At 42.1% G+C, this 19,519-nt stretch overlaps 1 protein-coding gene across 3 annotated transcripts in view; it reads right to left on the reverse strand.

Annotated features, from left to right (window-relative positions):
* Positions 1-1,763: 1,763 nt before the first annotated feature.
* The window catches only part of MIDEAS (mitotic deacetylase associated SANT domain protein), a 52,351-nt gene continuing 34,595 nt past the window's right edge, over positions 1,764-19,519 (reverse strand). For all 3 annotated transcript variants that reach the window (XM_054198717.1, XM_054198718.1, XM_054198719.1), the window contains 11 exons: positions 16,851-17,171; positions 15,486-15,831; positions 14,949-15,015; positions 9,520-9,662; positions 8,580-8,683; positions 7,079-7,154; positions 5,870-5,958; positions 4,594-4,743; positions 4,213-4,389; positions 3,617-3,816; positions 1,764-2,208 (listed from right to left, as the gene is read on the reverse strand). In XM_054198717.1, coding sequence (XP_054054692.1) covers positions 1,989-2,208; positions 3,617-3,816; positions 4,213-4,389; positions 4,594-4,743; positions 5,870-5,958; positions 7,079-7,154; positions 8,580-8,683; positions 9,520-9,662; positions 14,949-15,015; positions 15,486-15,831; positions 16,851-17,171 — 1,893 coding nt within the window. In that variant the 3' untranslated portion in view covers positions 1,764-1,988. The remainder of the gene's footprint in view (positions 2,209-3,616; positions 3,817-4,212; positions 4,390-4,593; positions 4,744-5,869; positions 5,959-7,078; positions 7,155-8,579; positions 8,684-9,519; positions 9,663-14,948; positions 15,016-15,485; positions 15,832-16,850; positions 17,172-19,519) is intronic.

The raw sequence follows: 19,519 nt of genomic DNA on the forward strand, positions 1-19,519 counted from the left end.
AAATGCTGAAAGGAATCCTAATTTCATTAGGAATGAAAAATACAACCTTGGCAGAAAACTGAACACTTAAAGGCAAAAGTGTCAACATTGAAAAAAGTGCAGTCCTTAATGATACTCCTACTTATTTTGTAAGAGTAGTAACTGTTTCTGCTGTTAAGAAAAAAGATTCTATCCAAAGTCAAATATACGTCAAAGCCAACCTGGTAGAACAGACGGCCTCCCAGACTCAGAAAGTGAAGTAATCATGGTTCCATAAAACCACAGGGTGGGAAAAGATTGCCAGATGGCACGCTGGAGTTAGAGCCACTTTCCATAGTTAACCTGGAACTTACCTAGCAGCTTGAAGGGTCAAGATTAAAAAAAAAATAAATAAATAAAAAAAAAAATCAGCCAGTCAGGAACATTCTGTAGTTCACGTACAAGCAACCCCGCTAGGATCCCGGCCTGGGAATGCGGTTTGGTATGGCACCGCTGGAGCAGGGCACAGGCGATCCCGCACACTGCTGGCACCCAGGAGCTGGGGATCAGCGCAGCCCCAAGCACTGGCTGGAAGGAGGGCGCTGGGCAGCCGGGGTACGGGGCTGGGACCAACCAGCCCTAAAGCACAAGGAAGCGATCCCATTCTTTCCATCTTTACAAAATAATGGTCAAGTGCGGGCTATAAGGATGTACAGAACAATCCTGCACAAATCTAACATCTATGTCACCTGGGCCACTTTACTTCTTAACTCTCTTTCACCTGCAGGCTTTTGGTGGCTAGGCTTTTTGGGCTATTAGCATGTGTCACTTCTGAAGGAAGAGTCAGCCTGGCAGCACAGAGCAAGGCTCACAGCGGGACAAGGCAGCAGGCAGGGCTGTCCAGCCACCAGCGTGGAAACAAGTGACAAGCTCCTCCTGCACCTACAGACTGTCTGACAGGAAGTATCTGGGAAACTAGGGCCCCACCATACAAGCTCTTGATGACGGCAATGTCAAGGAATAAATGAGGGCTGCCACAAGAAAGAAATGGATGTGTTGAGAGGTAAAAGCCATTCACAGAGGGATCGCTGCTGGAGATGAGAGTCCGTTCCTCCCATCTCCGAGGTGCACACAATCCAGCCCACGAGAAGGTCTTGGTTCATTTTCACTAAACAAACTTGCTCCCGTTTATGCAAAGTCAAACCCAGCAGTTTTCATTTCAAATTGCACTTGTGAAGCCCTGACTACTTTCCATTAAGTTAATCAAAGACATACAATTTTGTTTTCCAAGATGAGACAACCTGCAAGGCCTGTGGCTACTCTAATCCCACAGGATAGTTTTATATCTGTTGTTGCATTCTTAATGGCATAAAAGAAACGACCTCAGGCTTCCTTTTGAAAAATAATACTTCCTCTCAAAAGGAAGAAGTGTCTTGCTCATCCCAGTTTTCATTTTTGTGAAGCAGAGGCGAGAAGTGCACGCCACCTTTCCACAAAACTTGCTGGCTGCCTGAATAAATGCTCAGAAAGGCAGGAAAGCGTAACAGGAAGGAGAACTTGCTGAGAAAGGAAACATCTAGAAATCACCAGTGTCACAGTAACTGGATACACTTAGCTCAGAGCAGAGCATCATTTTCTTGCTCCAGTCCGGAAACCTTTATATCCAGGAGTCCTGTTATCATGATTCCTGACAAGCACAAAAAGAAAGGTCTGACTGACCTGAGAGAGAACTTACTTCCACTGCAGGTGACATTGTTCTATATTATGTACCTCAGATATCATAAATAGAATAGAAATCTTATTTGTTTTTAAAAAAAAAAAATAAATCCAAGTTGAAACAAATCTTTTCGTCTACCACTCCGGCTTGGTCAGTACTGGCAAGGTGAAGTGGAACATGTGGCATGAGGAAATGTCAGCACTGAAACTGGGACCTGATGGTTCAGGCAAGAAAAGTGCAAGCAAAAAATAGCGAGACCACCAAGAGGGAGGTTGGGTCCAGCCTTGCTACTCCCTCCACGTCCGGTCTGCTGCTATATTTCTCCATCTTCATCCGAGCTCGCACTGCTGCTTCCACTGCTGCTGCTCCCACTCTCACTGCTCTCGTCCTGCCGGGCCTGGCTGTGGGCTGCTGCTGCCGCTGCCACCGCTGCTGCCGCCTCTCTCTCCTGCTGCTTCAGTGCAGCTGCCTTCTTTTCCTGTTCCGCGTGGCTTTTCATGTGAGCGCTGCGGCTCTTCACCTTGTAGAACACCCTGAGGAATCACGCATGGACATTAGTATTGGTCTCTCCTACAGCCTCCTTCATTAATTCTCCCAAAGAACTTCTGCTGCTCCAATCTCAAATTTGTGGGCTTTGGCACAGGAACTTAGGTTGGCGTTGCAATAGAGCATCTACAGAAAACACCACTTCTGACCCTGCGTGTGCCAGCACTAGGCAGAGCGAGATCCTGAGCACCCTTCGTTTCTTAATACAGCCATTTTCTCTTATCTCTCATTCAGCTCAAATTCTCTAAATTCAGAGGGGCAGCACTGGTATCTGAAATACGCATATGCTGCTTAACACAACAGGGCCCTGGTTTTTAGGCACTCCCTCTATACTGCAAAAATATACAATAAACACGGAAGCGAACAATGGCCAAGTGCCACCCCTGACCCTCGTCCACACAGCTAAAGACACTTGAGCTTTCTCCTCCCAACTTTGCGTTTCTATGCTCTATCCCTCCACCTTTCGCCACTAACCATTCGGATTTGGCACCAAACGTCACAAGACAAGGTTAGACACCGTTAAGAATACTTGCCTGCTCCTCCTTTGTCAGTGGCCAAGGACCAAATCCTAACTGCTCCACTTCTCCCAGCCCTGCCCTTTCCGATGCCACACGCTCCCCGAGGGCACAGAGACAGGGCACCTTGGCAGGACCAGCCAAACCCCAGCCACAGCAGGAATCTGTCAACACCCCCGTGATGTAACTAGACGGAGATTGCGTTTTCTTGCTGTTCCCTAGCTGGTATTAGAGGATTCTCTAGTAGTTCTTAAGAGTAAGAAATTTACGTAGGGAACTGAATTTTCTTGACATTTATGAATCTGTTGGCAACAAACCTACAAAAACTACTGCAACCGTGTGAGGAAAGACAAGTGTATTTTACAGACACAAAAGATGGGTGCCAGTTTAACCAGCTGAACTGTGCACCCACTGGCCTAATATCTGCTGCTATAACAATGGTAGCGTCTTGTATTTCTACACCACCGTTCGTAAGTAAGTCTATACCATGTTCTTAATCTGTGATCTAGGAAGTATATAGAAATTACTTGTCACAAAAATGTAGGCATTTTTGTAATGGCAAAAATGAGGGGCAATACAGCAGCTGTTTGAAAGTGCAGCTTGACACCAAATACCGCAGGCAGTTGAAGTGCAGATCGTGTCTCATCCCATTTGAGGAAAAACAGTCAGTAGCAGGTAATTATCCAAGTAGTAGTATCTTAGTATCAATATACATAAAAATCCCTAATATGTGAGTATTAGTGAGGTAATAATTCACTAAAATTACTGCCAGTGTCTCTGGCCTAAATACACAGAAGGAAAGCTCATTTGGGAATAATCTTCCACAAGAGATGCCCTATTGCAATTTTGTGACTATTGCTGGAGACAGAGTTGCTCTTACCTGCCACATTTTTTACATGGAAATGTGTTTTCTGTGTTCTGAGTTTTACTAGTAGCATCTGATTTTATCTTCTGTTTCCGCCGCCTCCTCTGCACTGGATTAGTAATAGGTTTTCGAGGCTTCACTGTTGTCTCCCTTGGTTTCCTTCCAATTCTGCTCGTGACAGTTGCCTCTTGGCTCCTCATATTGGCATCATTGGCCTTTGGAGAAAGGGGAACAGTTAAGGCAAACTGAAACTTAAACCCACCATCAGAAGGAAGACAACGGCTGCGCTTCATTTATTCCAGACCAAGGTTTTATTTAATGAGAAAGTCTTCAGGATATTTTTGGGATATTTGTCATCGTGGTCCTATGCATGCACCAACCACAAAGAAATTTATTGGGTTTTCTCCCCCCTTACTCATCCTGGTTTTCCCACCACAGCACAGAGTCCGGTTGCTACTAATACTCTAAGCTACCTCAGGCCTAATCTCTTGCTCTGGGAGAAGTTGGAGGTGGAAACTTTTCACACCTGCAGCTGTCCACCTCGTATTTTCTAAACTAGTTGCAGAGTGAAGGTGGCACAGAAAGCACAACACGCACAATGCAGCACTTACTATTGCACCATCTTGTAGTGTCTCTTCATCTTTGAAAGGACCTGTGCTCTTTCTGTTATCCGACCCTTCCTCTGCCTCCTCCTCCTCTTCTTCCTCTTCCTCCTCCTCCTCGTGCCCCTGTTCTTCACTGTAAATGTCCCTTCTGGGAGGAAGAACACGTGCAAACCTATGGGAACTCTTCACGAGAAGACAAAGGAACTGTTAATTTTGGTGTCTGTAATTAAATGTTCTTATGTGACACAGGACACAAGTTTGTGAGCGTGGACTCCTCCACACTGACCAGACCGTTTCTGCTTTTGATTTTACCAGCAATTGAAACAACACATAAAATCAGACTTCACACCACAGCGCAAAAGAGGTGAGAGAAATTTAGGAAATTACCTTGATGTCAACTTCAGCTTCATCTTTCATAGATTTCTCATTAGGAACATCAATGTCCCCAAAGATTAAGGTCCCATTGCGACCAATTTTCACCTGTTTCTTGTATGTGTAGTAGAATTCCACACACTGAGCCACTGTTTTGGTTTTTATCTGGTGTTTAAAAACACAAAAGTCCAATAGATTACATATTTTAAGAAGGCTTATAAGTAATTACTAAAGAGCAATAAATACACTTTGTATTTTTCTTTCCTGAGTAGTCTCCATTCCACCACAACTGCTGTTAAAGCCTTCTTTTCTGTGTCATTCGCCTGTATGCCCCGGCACACAGACCATCCCCTGTTACCACTGTTATTCACCAAGAACTGCAGGACCAAATTTCCAAAGAAAAGCTGGTCAATGTAAAGGTGACAGAACCTGGCACTTTGTAAGCTTAATGCACCCCTCTCAGCCTCCGAAACATTCCAATTGAGCTGTCAGGCTTGAGAGCAGCCTTTCAGTTTTATGGAGGAGCTTTATTTTCCAGCAGCACCAGAGCAGAATACCGATCCAAAAATGGAAAGGAAGGTTTGCGGCACTTTCCCATTTTGGCCACAGGCATTTCATGCACATGTGGTGGTACACAGTTATCAGTACAGACCTGTGACCGTCTACGTATTCTCTATCAGTGATTTTTCTGGAAGTTTTGGAATATATTCTTAGCTTCTGGGCTTTTGAAACTTAAACGCCTTTTGGGTCTTTATTCAGAGGAAATATGTGATGCAGCTCCTGATTTTGCGCTCTCCTTCAGCGATCTCCCCCACCCTGAAGTGCCATACATAATCATTTTTATTATCATTGTCACAGAAAACTAGAAAGAAAGATCCTAAGGGACGCATCACTCACATATCCTTCTTTGGTCCTTTTCATCAGTAGCAAAGGTTTGTTTCCATTTAGTTTTATAAGCAGGCCACTTAAGCCGTACTGGAACATTACCAGCACTCTATAAATACGCCCTGTAGAAGTGCTATCTGCAGTGTGGGCTCATGGAAGTAATGCAGTAAGTACGAGGGTTAAGTTAACAACAACAGCAAAACAAACGCTATTGTTCTAGCTATCTAGTGAGATTTTATGTTGTGCTGAATAATAAAATTTCTCTGAAATCTTTTGAGTGCAGGACTTACTGCTTAATACTGAGGTTTCAGCAAAATCCAAGACTGAACTCCCTGTATTTAATGCTCCACAAACATGTAAGAATGTATCATTGCTATCATGGAAAAAAAAAAAACAAACAACTTACAAGCTTTTGGACCAAGAAAAAGTCTTTCTTGTAGATTGCAATGCCTTTGTTGAAAAGCTTTTTTTCAGCGACTTTCCACTTGTCTGATCCTGTAGATAAAAAAAGTTGCAATTTCAGATGTTTACTCTTCTACATACTTTTTCTCCATGTTCAACTTAAGACAGCCATGCAGGGGTGCAGTCTCACACCACGCCTAATCCAGCATCACTGCAGGCTGCTCTTAAACCCTCCCCTCATCACTTCCTTTGTGTTACATCTAGTACTCAGCACCACAGGTTAACTCCGTTCAGCTTGCAAAAAACAGCCCATTAGATGAACTAAGATGTTTTCCAAAAAGACACGCTTTGTGGTGGCCCAGTCATTAGATTTTATACAAGGGAAATGGTAGGGCAGGAGAACAAGATTTTCTCTCTCAGCAGCAATCCGCTGTACCTGAAGATTTAGTACATCTCAGAGAGTCCTACTATCCCAGCACCCTTGCCTCTAATAATAGACACATTTTGGAATCTCCTCCTGTCTTATAGATATTACTAAAGTAACATTTCCTGACCATTATAGTAGGACCGTGTAATAACGAAGAAATGTAATTTCTGTGCTTTGTGGCGCCAGCTATTAGATGCCTCTCTACCACCTTACATCAGGTCTTTCGGGTGGCCAGGATCACTCTAGATCACTGAAGTTAGTGCCACACGGCTGACTATTTTCTAATTAGGTATGAGACTACAAAGGCAGGTTACGGCAATTAAATTTTGCAGAAACACTGAAAGACGTCAATAGTTGGCTGAGCTTTCTTCAGCGAGCTTGAAAACTCTTCCCATAAATCCCCCCTTAACTCCACCCTGGAAATTCATGCCAGAGAGGCTATGGTTCTGAGGTTACCACAGCTTTTCTTGTTCGTACTGGCTATCTTTCTGCATTCTCTATGGCTTAGTGCAAGGGATCACATTCCCTTTTCCCCAAAGAGGAAATCAGAACACACACATATGCAAATACACACATGCATGTGTTCTGAGAGATGCAGCGTTTCTTACACTATGTGTCATTATTTGCTAAGGCAAAATTTGTGGCAAGCCATCATTTGATTTACCAAAGAGAAGAGTCATCTTTTAATCTTATTGTAATGTTACAGAGTTCCCCAAAAGAGCGGAAAAGGATAGAAAAGTTCCTTTATGATAGACATGCAGAATAACTCTGTGCTGCCTAACAAACCTGTGTAGTGATAATCTGCCAAAGGGTGGGTACACGATCGTACTGGCGTCTTCAATAGCAGTTTCGTCAAAGCTCCCTAAGATAAACACAAATAAAATAATTAATTTCATGTTTGGGGTATTTAAAACAAAGATCGGGCAACTGTTAATCCTCTCCTTTCTGTCAAGCTAACTGAAAAGAACCATAGCACAGCTTAATGTTTAGGACAGTTTAATATTTGGGACAACTTTAAAAATCAGATTCTTGACTATCCACTGAGCGTTGGGTACTGGAGGTGAGTGGTAAGCTCTCAGCACCTCTTCACATTTCTGCGAATTGACGCTTTCCAATGCAACCACCGTGGTATTGGGAGAGAGTTCATTCCATAGACTGAGACGATGCAGCAGTTTCCTGTCATTCACTGAAGGCCTAAGTTACAAACTCACATCCAAAAACCCCTGCCCTAGATGAGGTCTGTCCTAAACACCTAAGTCATTGTGATCTTATCTCACTTAACTATGAAGTATTTAAAAATAAAACAGAGCACTCATGTGCCTGAAAGATTCCACACACAAAAAAAAAAAAAACAGAACCCCCACCTCTCAAACTGCTTTTTACTTTGCATTTAAATTGGAAATGCTTTCCAAGTTATCAGGAAGGATAGAATGGAGTCTTGCTTCCATCAACAGTATAGATCACCTTAAGAGCGAGCTCCCGCTGCTGGGGCAGCCCTGCTCCTCCTCCCTAATGCCAGCAACAGCATTCACAATGGCGGGCTGGTTCTGGGAACTTACCTAGCAGAAACCTAACACATACACACAAAAATTACTTTTTATTTGTTCCCTTCTCCAATGCAGGTCAATTGAGCCTCTCAAGTGTCAGCGCTGGCACACCACAGGGGATGGGAAAACAAGCAGCCAGGCAAAAGTGTGGGATGCTCCTGACCACAGGGCTGATTTATGCCAGGTTAAATCAATCATAGATCTATAAGAGCAAGACAACCCTGTGCCATAAGCTATGGTCGGCTCTTGGATATTACCTCCCGGGGTATCAAAGGGCATTTATGAAAATGTATCACATCTGACAATACCGATATAAAATTAGTACCACAGCCGTTCTAGAGACATCCACAGAGAAGTTAAATGGATCTGGCAAAAGCAAGACACTGCACTTTTTGTCTCAGCTTCAGTCCCAGCCTCTTATTTTTCCTTCCAACATGGTCATCTTCCCAGGAAGACAACATTTAAGATTCATTTAGTAGTAGAGCTCGCTCAGCCTGGTAGACTCTCAGTCTGTTTATTAAAAAGCCAAACACTTTGAAGTTGGAAATACGCAAAATAGTAAGTGAAAACATGGTACTGTACATCATGCAGAACTTCAGGGACATCCAAGGGACACTAAACAGTGAGAGCCAGATGCACAGGAAGGAGTTTGCAAGGCTCTCCTCTCATGAAGTGAGAGGTTACCTGGCCTTCAATTAACATCTTTGACCACATCAAGGTGAAAAGCTGGGAAGACTCACCAGAATGCTTCCCTTTGCTTCATGTAAGAAATGCAACGCCAGCTCCTGGTTGGTTCCAGCGCCAGGAAAAATGCTTGAACAGGCAGCAGCTAGCAGGTTTTCCACTATTTCCACAGAAGTACCAGAAAAATTCAGATAAGAAGATTAAAATGGAGTTTCCTACAGGATTTGCATCATTAATTAGCTCTTTTGAAGCAGAGTTAGACATAACAAAATAAAACTCTTAAATTTGCAAGGACATTGAAGTTCTTTATCTGGGTCAAATTTGGACATGAGAACTCACTAGATCGCAAGGTCACGCAGCATTACTCTGCATGCAGCACTACTTACACATGGAGTTTCTTGCAAATCTCCTCCCTCCTATAATGTCTTTCCATCTCCCTTCACCTCCGATATTTCCTGAATTCCACTTTACGTTGTGAATTTCCATTTTGCAATACCCTTTCTTCTCTCTCATCAGAAAGATTTCTTCCAAGCCTACCCACTTCCTCTTCCCTTCAGGATTTATACATGCCACAGCCCATGTGCACCAACAGCAGACAGCTCCCCAAGCCTGCTAGTGGCTGCCACAACTCCTGCTTCCTCATCCTGACTTCAGCCTACAATTTGATTTTTCAAAAATACTATTACGTCTGGAACATCCCTTGAAAATACAGAAGTTGAGTGCATGTGGTGTTCAGATGTTCACAAAAACAAGGAAGCTTCACTGAGCAAAAGGCTGCTCTTTGCCTGAACGCTACAAATGGTCCCATTTCAGCTCAATTAAAAAAAACAAAAACAATCCCATCCATCTCCCTCCCTGCTATTCTAAAGACCACTCAAACATGGCACTTGACTGGCAGCTCTGAGACATTTTAAATTATGCCTACAGTAGATATGTGGTTACCCCTACAACCACTGTGACAATTCAGTCATATTTGCCAGCCTTCCACATTCTTACCATTCTCTTGGGTGACTTTGTTGGTTTCCAGGTCGCCCCATGGCTGCCACACCAGCTCTGCTTTATGTTCATCAACTGCCGCCAGAGATCTGTCTTGGAGCGATGGGATTTCTGCTTGAAAGCGAGTTCCTACATTTATTCGCCTGCCGAAAAGGTAACAAGTAATGGTCAAGCCCCCTTTCCGATATCCAGAAAATCTCCATCTCTGCTAGAAGCACTAATTATGAGGAAACTGAAAGGCATATAACTGCTCTTGCACATAACATGAACAACTTTCAGCTGCTGTAGGTTACCTTAACAAGTATGACTCAAAAGGTGAGAGATTTTACATCCATTACCAGTTTCCATTGTCTTATCAACAATGGTTGAAATTGTATTTAAATTCGGATTTCCTAATAACTGCTCAAAGAACAGTTGTTAGCTTTCAATAATCATCACTTTTTGCAAGGCTCTCACATGGACTTCTCTTGTAGCAAGCTTGCCCCTCGTGCGTAAGTTAGGTGAGCCTTTTTTAGTATTAACGTTTTGCCAGCCATAGCTACAGAATCATAGCATCATTTAGGTTAACGGTCCTGGAAACTATCTGGTCCAACTCCACATTCAAAGCAGGATCAATCTCAAAGACTGGTCCTTTTATGACTTGACACAAGCTAGTATCTTCTAGAAACTATTTTTAACAGCTGAAACCAGAAATATAAAACAATGACAGCTGTATTGCTCATTCTGTATCAAAACCAAATCCCGTTCTTTGAGCAACAACCCCGTACTTTTAGATTCTCAGTTAGCGGACAGACTTTTCACAACGTGCAGTCCACATACTTGCTTTAAGTCAAGTGACCATCCACAGAGTTTCTACTCTGTACTAGCAAAAAGGATTTTGTGCATGGAGATAGGTAAGAACCACCCCTGAAAGGCTGCTCTACCAGACTCGGAGGCCTGGAGATCTACACCAATAGCACAGCAAGCAGTGAGAGCATGGATGTCCTTTATCATTGCTCTACATTTCTTATCCAGTGGCAAAATGCACAGACACACAGCAGCAGCTACACAAGCTCAGTGTAAAATATTTGGGATAAAGTTCAAGGACAACTTTCTAAGTAATATAGCAACTATGTATGCAATTTGGAGGTCCAGAAGAGAGAACAAAAATGTGCAAACTATGCTAGAAAAAAAGACCCTTCAGAAAACCAAGATACCAAAAAACCCAAGATATTTGGAACAGCTACTGCTCAGACCACTTTGAATATAATAAAAATCTCCTATTCTGAAATAAGATAACTATGCTTAGTGAAAAACGTTCCTCTTCCAGATGTCAGTCAACTAGCACCATACTGGTAGCTCCTGAAATAGTAATGGATGGAGAAGTAAGCTCTTTTTTTGACAGAGTAGATAAGACAGTGCCCGCAAGATGATTAAACTCTGGAGTCACTTCATTAGAAAAAAGGTGAAACTCTGCCTACAGCAAGATTTGCTCTAATCCTCAAGTCTCGGCTTGCTTCACCCCCAGCATGAGCGGAAACACAATTACCAGAGAAAAAAAAGTACGATTCTAGTACCATAAGGAATAATAACAAAAACACGTGAGAAATGCCAGCCTCCAGACTTTTCTGGTCCTTTTCGTTTCATAATAGACATGTGTATGTGTCACTTCAGAACAGCAGAGTCTGGAAAAGGCATGGGGAGGCCTTGAAAGAACACATATAACCCATACGAAAACCCAGGGAGATAATAGCAAATGTTCCAAGAGGATGTTTTGAAGTCCTAGAAGACTGTGGTATCAAAGAGAAGAAAGAGGGTTTGATTTTCTGTTATGGAAAGGGAAGAAGGAAAACACCTTCATACCTTTTTTCCTGACTATTTTGCTATTGTCAGTAAGCATCTGCATCATGAGATGTCATAAGTTGGAAAAGCCTCAATTCAAAACAAACGGCTGACTTCGAACACACATAAAAAGAGATTTTACAAACTATTTCTCTTGCATCTATATCCATTCCAGATCTACTTCCCCACGCTTGAGGAGAATGGTTTACAATTCATGGGTGTATAAAAGAAGAGATACAGAAGATACTACCCCACACTCACTCTTCTGACTACATCCACCCTTTCAGCAGCAGCTCGACGTTGATGGGGTGGGATTCCTACTTGGACAAACAGAATCTGATAGATGTACAGATCAACGTTAACTTCCAGTAGGTGATGACAAAAATTACATCCAGCATGACAGATGCAGCAGGCAAGTTTTAGACAGGCTGCCATATACTATTTGCCATTTTCCCAAAAACACTACCTTCAATACCTGTCAAAGGTAAAGTGATAGGGATTTACACATCTCACATCATGGCTGTGGGCAGGGTAGAACTGAGGCAGTTGAAAACATCCTATCTCTGGATGCCCATGGTTGTGTTTCAGGATCTGCTTCTCAAAAGTAATTCAATTTCAAATGCATACTAAAAGTGGAACCTGCATGGAGGATGAAGAACTCCAAGAAAACCTCAAAGTTTGGCTGTGAGTGTTTTACAGGTACAAAAGTCTATTAAAACTAAAACACTATATAGTTTTCCATTTTTCCTTCACCTGTCTTGATTATCTCGGACAGAAACAGCACAATCTAGACCAGAAATAAAGAGCAAGGCATTTCACGCAAGATTGAGGAAGAGACCTTGCTAGAACACAAAGCAAAGCAAACACCCTGATAAGTCCTCCGTTCAGAACACTGTGATGGACTGAAGAATGATGTTGGTGTGGAGTCTTCTGCTCACTGTGAGCAGTCTCACTTACTGTTATGGAATGCAGTTTCACAGTGGAGGAGAGAATAATGAATTCTGATCCACCCTAGAAGGAATGACTGACAGAAACTGAGACTTTCCTGTCAACTAGAAACAGATAAAGAGGCTGTTACTGTATTGGGAAATTTGAGACATTTTCTGTCTTAAGACACAGACCCCTCTGGCCTCACTTATGAGGGGGAAAGAGGAAATTGGAAAAGCTGGAAGGAAAGAACTTTTTATCTTGAAACTAAACTTAGAACATGGCTTCTGTAGGCTAGAAAAGCCTAAGAATTAGACCTTGTACCTGCAAAGTCTAAATAAAACCAGATTTCCACTGCAAGGGTTGACCTGGGTAACCTGATCTAATTTGGTCTGCTCTGAGCAAGGGCTTGGACCAGATGACCTCCAGAGGCCCATTCAAGCTACGTTATTCCACAATTCCCTTACTGATGAAGCCTAGATTTCAGTACAGCAAAAGCTCTTGTCTGTAAGTACTGACAGTGCTCCTCAGACACCCAGGTATAGAGCCGAGTGTGGTAACATCCAGAACTGAGGCTGGGAATTGGGAAGGCAATTCACAGCTGATGCATCGCGGATATACTTGAGGCTGGCCAGCTGAGGGGCGACTTTAAGGCTTTGAAGCAACTGAACTGCAAAACCAGGAGGACACAAAGAGCTGTTACACCAGCTGCCTGTTATACCACTTCACGAATAGAAGCATTAAGCTTCCTTATCACATTTCCTATTCCAAATCTCTGCAATGAAGTGACCTTTTGAGATGCACGAGCAGAAGGTCTGGCAAAGCACAAGCAATTAAGAACACAATATCAGGTAATCACAAGTTATAGTCAACTTCTGACAGAGTCAAGACTACAAATCAAATTAAACTTTTTCTTTAAAAAAAAGAAAAAGTGTTTCCTGCCATATTTTTTATAGAAGATATGTCTACCTAACTGACAACAGTAGTGCCGCACAAAAAAACTTCAGAGCAGCAAGCTGATTACTTCAACAACACAGAGTGATACTAGCTTGATAATTTATCTTGGTTAAAAGTTAAAGCTCTGTGCCTGCACAAGCATCTGTTCAGTAAGACTTCAGATGACAGCAAGACAACTCTTTGCACATAACTCCCTTTTGGCAACAGGAAATGAACTTGCATTACTAAGCTACTATGGTCTGAAATTTCCAGCAACAAATTTGAAAATTTTCACACACAACTAAAATTGCAGCTAACTTTATGTCATTAACTTCAGCAATTTAAACCAACATATATGACGTACAACACAGAGAGAGGTCAAAGATCAAGACTGGGGGAAACAAAAAATACCTGTTCAAGAAGAGGTTCCCCTGGTTTGGTTTGAAGTGAACCAACAATAAAAAGATGAATTAAGTCATTTTCAAAACAGATTTAAAAGAACCCCAAAACACAGCAAACAAAAAACCAAAAACCCACACCAAACGTGCTTATTTTCATGAATGGGCTCAGTCTGGAAGGGATTTGCAAAGGTGACAAGAATAGTTTGAGTTTGTTCACAATTGCAACATTCTCTCAGGACAGCCTGCTGCCAAAAATGCAGAAAACTCAGCTTCAAACAGGAAGGCAGAATGGCAAAAGGGCATGAAAAAATAAATTAACAGCAAATGCTCCAGTCAATTTTTAAAATATAAGGCATTTTTGAAAAAAAGTAAAAAGAAGCCTAGTATTTATTTGGGGATAGTTTGAGTCAAATATCTCCAATGTTACAGGATATGCTGCAGAGTTAGAGCAGAGATTCCTGACTGCAGAGTCAGCAATGGAGAGCCACGTAGGTGCTTCTATGCCGTAGGGGCGTTTCCATGCCATGCATCTCCATGTTTAGATTTTGCAAGAGTTCATTAACCTAGGTATAATTGTGAATCGTAATTACCTTGCTGTAGATGTGCAGCACTGAACTCGAGCTGATAACACTCCCAGAGGGTTTGCATGGGCTGTGCAGAGACACTTGCTACTCTGCCTTTTTTGCTACTCTGCTCAGCTTTAGCAGGACTGGCGCCAAGCCCAAGCTCATAACTTCCAAACTGCATTCCCTAGTGCTGCAGGGTCCACGTGTCTGAGCTTTCCCAGCACACAGCCAGCTAAAAAGACTAACGAGGCTTATTAGCTCAGGCCACACACGCTGTATGCAACTGGCTGCAGTGCCTTCAGATGGAGCTAGCCCAAGAGGGAGCAAAGCTGTGTTCACAGTTGCACTGCAGCCAATACACACCGCACGGATAACCTGCAATCTGACCGGTCCATGTGAGAGCTAACTCCATTTTTCCATACTATGTTTTGGCCTTCCTCTAAAGCAGCATTATTTCCCCACTCTAAAACAAACATACAGCACACAAAGAAGTGTCTGTGTACAACAAAACAGGACAGATTCACCTTTAGCTAACCAACAGATGAGCAGTAACAGAAAGCAGCTAACATCGCCAGAATTACAACGTGCATTTGCCCAAACAAACATTTTCATTGTATGGAGTAATTTCTAATAAAGACAATTTATATTTTATGATGCTAACAGGAATAGCTTTAATGCTTCTAAGAGATATACCAACTGTAGAAGGAGCAGCTTGAAGGTCTAGGAAGAAGAAAAGAAGCACATTTACTACCAGGCTAAGAATCTACTGGGTACTTACGGTTCAATGCTGACCGGGGTGGCTTCCCCCACCACTGTAAGAACAGGAGGGGTAACTTCTGAACTATCTGCAAGGAAAAAGAAGAACTGCTCAGACAGCGCATCTTCACATTTGAGACATATTCTTCACACTGCTTGTAAACCTGTCAGAGCTATCCGTGTCTCAAAAAAGGTACCCATACCCTAAAGGAGTTTAAGATGACCAATAACTTACCTTCCAGTCACCATCTACATCTTAATAATAGCTATTTACTGTGCCTTCAGTTCAAGATAATGACAATCTATTATAGAGAAGGAACCGACTTTTCCATTCCTAAAAACGTCAGTAGGGGGTGTTGCAGATTACTTGTGAATGCATCTTAGCATGCATGCCCAGATGGAAGCAACACTGCAACTCCTCCATCCTAGTTCCCCAGAATATCACAAAGTCGTCCCAGTTCCGCATAACCACACCTCCTGAAGTCACGATCTTCCTCCTGTTACTCCACAGTTCCTAATCATAAATTAGCCAAGAAAGGAAGGATAAAGTGGAACTTACTTGATCGAAGCAAAGTTCTGTGGGCACTTTTAGGAGTCATTGGAGGTGGAACTGCATGACCACTTGAAGAGAGGATCGCATTAAAATATAGCCCAGATCCTTCTCTCACTGGACTAAGAATTGGCGGAGGAGTGTAAGGAGGTAGCTCAAAGTTCCTATCCGAAGGATGATCTGCCAGACGGACAGGTGACCTTAAGTGGCTCTGATACGGAGTAATGTTAGAATAAACAGGTGGTGCAATAAAGGTCCCGGCTTTTGGTGGTATGAAGAGTGGCTCAGGTCTGGGACGCTGCTTTGGTTTCCGGGCAAAGCCCTCTGCTTCATCCTTTGGAACAGCATCTTCATGCTGTTAGAAAAAAAATTACATACTAAATTTCATTTTAAAACCTCAGGTCATTTGAAAGACTTCAGTGAGATGCCAACATTCTTTCATGGCAACTCAAAATCTGGCTAGGGCAGTTGGAGGATGTCTCAACAATTAGCACAAAGGGAAAGAGGGAGGAAGAAGGGAACTAAAGAGACGCAGGCACTATTAGGTAGCAACACTAGCTCTGAGTGCAACTAAATAGACACAGGAACTATTAGGTAGCTACACTAGCTCTGAGTGCTTATGAAGTCATATTTTTACAAGAACTAGACATATGTGCGTTCCAGCCGTTGGTTAGAAAGATAATGACCTCATGGTAGCTTTGAAAGAGGACATAAAAGTATAGTAGAACCCTGGTACAGATACAGGGTGACACTAAATAGCGATAGGAGAAGACAATATTAAAAATATTGTCTTAGATGGTCAAGCAGTTAAATGCAGAGAAATCTCCTTAGATGTCTGCCATTTGTCTGGTATCTAAACGTTCTATTGTACTTCTGAACAGAAGAGACAAAAAAAGCCCCCAAAACCAAAAACCCACTCAACAGCACCACACTGAAGGGGAACACTCAAGTACTGACCTTCAGAACCTATGTAAGAGATTCCAATTCCATGAGAATAAATCTTCACTTTGGATTTTATTCATATACAGAGATATGGGCACTACTCTATTATTACCTATGTATGTATGGAGAAAGCACTCTTTACTCAGACAGACTATTTATTCTACTGTTATTGACCATCTGGCTTTATTCGCTGTTTAGTAGTGGGGAATTGCTTGGCTGTACTAGCATTAGCTGGAGGTCATGAAAAGCCAGTGATGCCCAAATATACAATGATATTACGATGAAAAAAAAAAATCCACAGTCCCCAGACTATATCCATTCCAAGTTCAAGTCTTGAGATCAATCTACTTGAATAGAAAAGCTTACGGATAAAAACTATGTAATTAAATTTTACAAATTTGGCTTAACTTTGGTTTCTTAGTTTATCCATACCTGATTTGAGGTTTCCATGTTAGTATTACGATTAGATCGCCTCCGAGTGACTATCACAGAAGGCTTGCGTTCACAAGGAGCTCGATCATTTGTTTGGCCTCTCTGGAGCTTTCCATCCTCAGACTTTTCCTTTCCAAGGCTCTGCAAGTCAATTTTTCTCACTGGCACAGAAACAGGAATGATAAGAGGCACGAGGCTGTTATCCTCCCGGACTCTTTTCGGAGCTGGTGAAGAATCAGCAAATTCCACAACACTTTTTGCAGATGTAGGTCCTGGAGCTGCTATCAGCACACTCTTCTTCTCTTCTGAAGTATCCAGCTCCTGAGAAGAAAAATTGATTCCTTAAAAGTTCTGTAGCACTTACATAACAAATCAGATGATATCTCACTTTCAGTGTATAACAAGTTTCTCAATGCAATTTTCAAGCTGAAATGGATTTGGAAAAGTGTTACTCAAGGGAAAAGAATACTTCACCAAAGTGTTACCAAAACTTCTTAGAATTACTTGAGGATTGCCTGAAGTTTCAACTGCTAGAATATTTGTATACATCATTCTTAAGTATCATTTCATTACCTATGGTTGGACATTTTATTTTCCAGATGAATTTGTGCCCTGCCATACAACTTCCAACAAAGGTTCTTCAGTTTTAGTAACGATCATAAGCTGCAGGTTATTAATTTCAAATACTGGACTTCTATTCCAGCAAAGACTGAACCATGATAATCTTAATTAAATCTCTCATACAAAAAACAGAGCTAGCTTTTTGTTGCATTTTTTCTGATTTACATGACAGAAGCAACTTTTCTTGTTATAACTGGAGCCTTTGAGGTTTGTTGCCTAACCAGGCTTGAATCTGAAGGACTTTTGCTCAGCAGAATCAACAAGGCATAACTGCAAGCCAGCACTTTTTGCTTTGGTATTACAGCTTGCACGTCTCTGCTTTCTTTTATTCATGGAAACCCCAAAAAACTGAGCTCCAAGGAGGAGGCAATGGAGGACAAGTTACTGAATACATATATGGATACTGTAACGCCAAATGGCTTCAAGTACTGTTCTGTTAAGTGATTTCTAGTCTTTCAAATGACTCTCCACATGTTCATTCCATTCTCAATTCAAAAGCAGTTGCCAACTCATTTAGAAGTCAAATGTTAAAAGTACAACTTTTAAAAACACCTCTCTTTGAGGATGTAAAAGGCCTTCTTGAGGTCTGATCAAGTGCAAACTAGAAGCTGTAGAAGATGCTCCTTTTGGTGTTTCAGAACTTCTCTTCAACTTATAGCTCTGTTTGGAAAGCCTTTGGATAGGATTAGGTATGCAAACTCATCCTCCATCAAAGCCACAATCTACTGAGGGATCTACCTGAAGAGATGTGTTTTGTAGGTAGAAACTAAGGCACATTATCCCTCAGGTATGACAAGAGGTCTCCAACCTGAACTACCAAAATTTTGCAGAGATTTACTGAAGTCCTCAAAAAGAATCTACTGTGTGCCATTAAGAGTACCTAATCCCAATTAAAAAACTAGCGTGAGCAGGTTGTATCATAAGGATTCAGATGATGGCTTCACTGATGAGCAAGAGAGCATGCTCCAGCTGGCCCATGAAGAGTCAACCCTTGATAGCTAGGAAGGACACTAGACAGAAGTCCCACTTTGATACTATATTTATATTGAGGGAAGCGCAACTATATTGTCAAAAGATGCATCATTCAGAGCCTGGAGTTAGTGCTCTGGCCTCTCTCCAAATGAGAGTCCTAGTAATTTTTGACGCTTTTAAGTGCGAACAGGTCCACTCTGAAACACTAAACCTTCAAAAAAAAAGCTAGGTGCCAAGCTTGAGCAAATAAAATCAATCATATCAAGAAGACTTAGGACTGCCTCCTTCCAAGACCTTTTATAAGAGTAAAGCTAAGTGTGCACAGAAAGGTTTATCCCATTAGTGACACTGCAGTTTAGAAGTCTGGCTGCTTCTTCACAGAGACTGTAGATATCTGCCCCCACCACACAGTGATGAAACACACAACTGAAAAGTCACAATAGGCAACAGCTGCCCCAGACTGTCCTGCAGGAGGAATTAATGAGCTCTGAGGACCTCCCTTCACTCCAGACTGGCAATACACACCTGTACTTTCCTGTGAGACTACCAATTTTGCATATGGAGGGCATTCATCATGCTGACAGATATGTCCCTAGGGACCACTACCCTCTAGATAGTAAGGGGCTCCTGTAAATTTTTGCAGCCTCCCTCCACTACTTCAGGAAAGATAGACTAACAAGGATGCCTTTTTAAACACTTAAACAGGTCATCTACTGGAAACAGATGCCTACTTCCACCTCCACAGTCCTGCCCATACCTGAAGAAGCAGCTCACATATGGCTTCATGCTGCTATATGTGGGCCTCCATTCATGAGGGAAATTTATGCTGTTACCAACTGATTACTGAAGCCTAGTTAAACATCTGAGATAGCTCTGGAGTCATCTTCTGGCAGTGAGAGCCACAGTAGATAGTTTTGCACCACTGTTTAGAGCAGTGCATTCTTACTATATTCTTTAGACCACTGCCAAGGACAGCCTTTGTTTTAATCAAATTACTTTTTTTCGTCCTGATACAGCTGTTATTAGTGCAAACACTCTAGCATACTTTCTGGGTACCTGGGAGAATAACGGCAATC

This window comes from Rissa tridactyla, chromosome 4, assembly GCF_028500815.1.
Source record: "Rissa tridactyla isolate bRisTri1 chromosome 4, bRisTri1.patW.cur.20221130, whole genome shotgun sequence".
Lineage (NCBI taxonomy): Eukaryota > Metazoa > Chordata > Aves > Charadriiformes > Laridae > Rissa > Rissa tridactyla.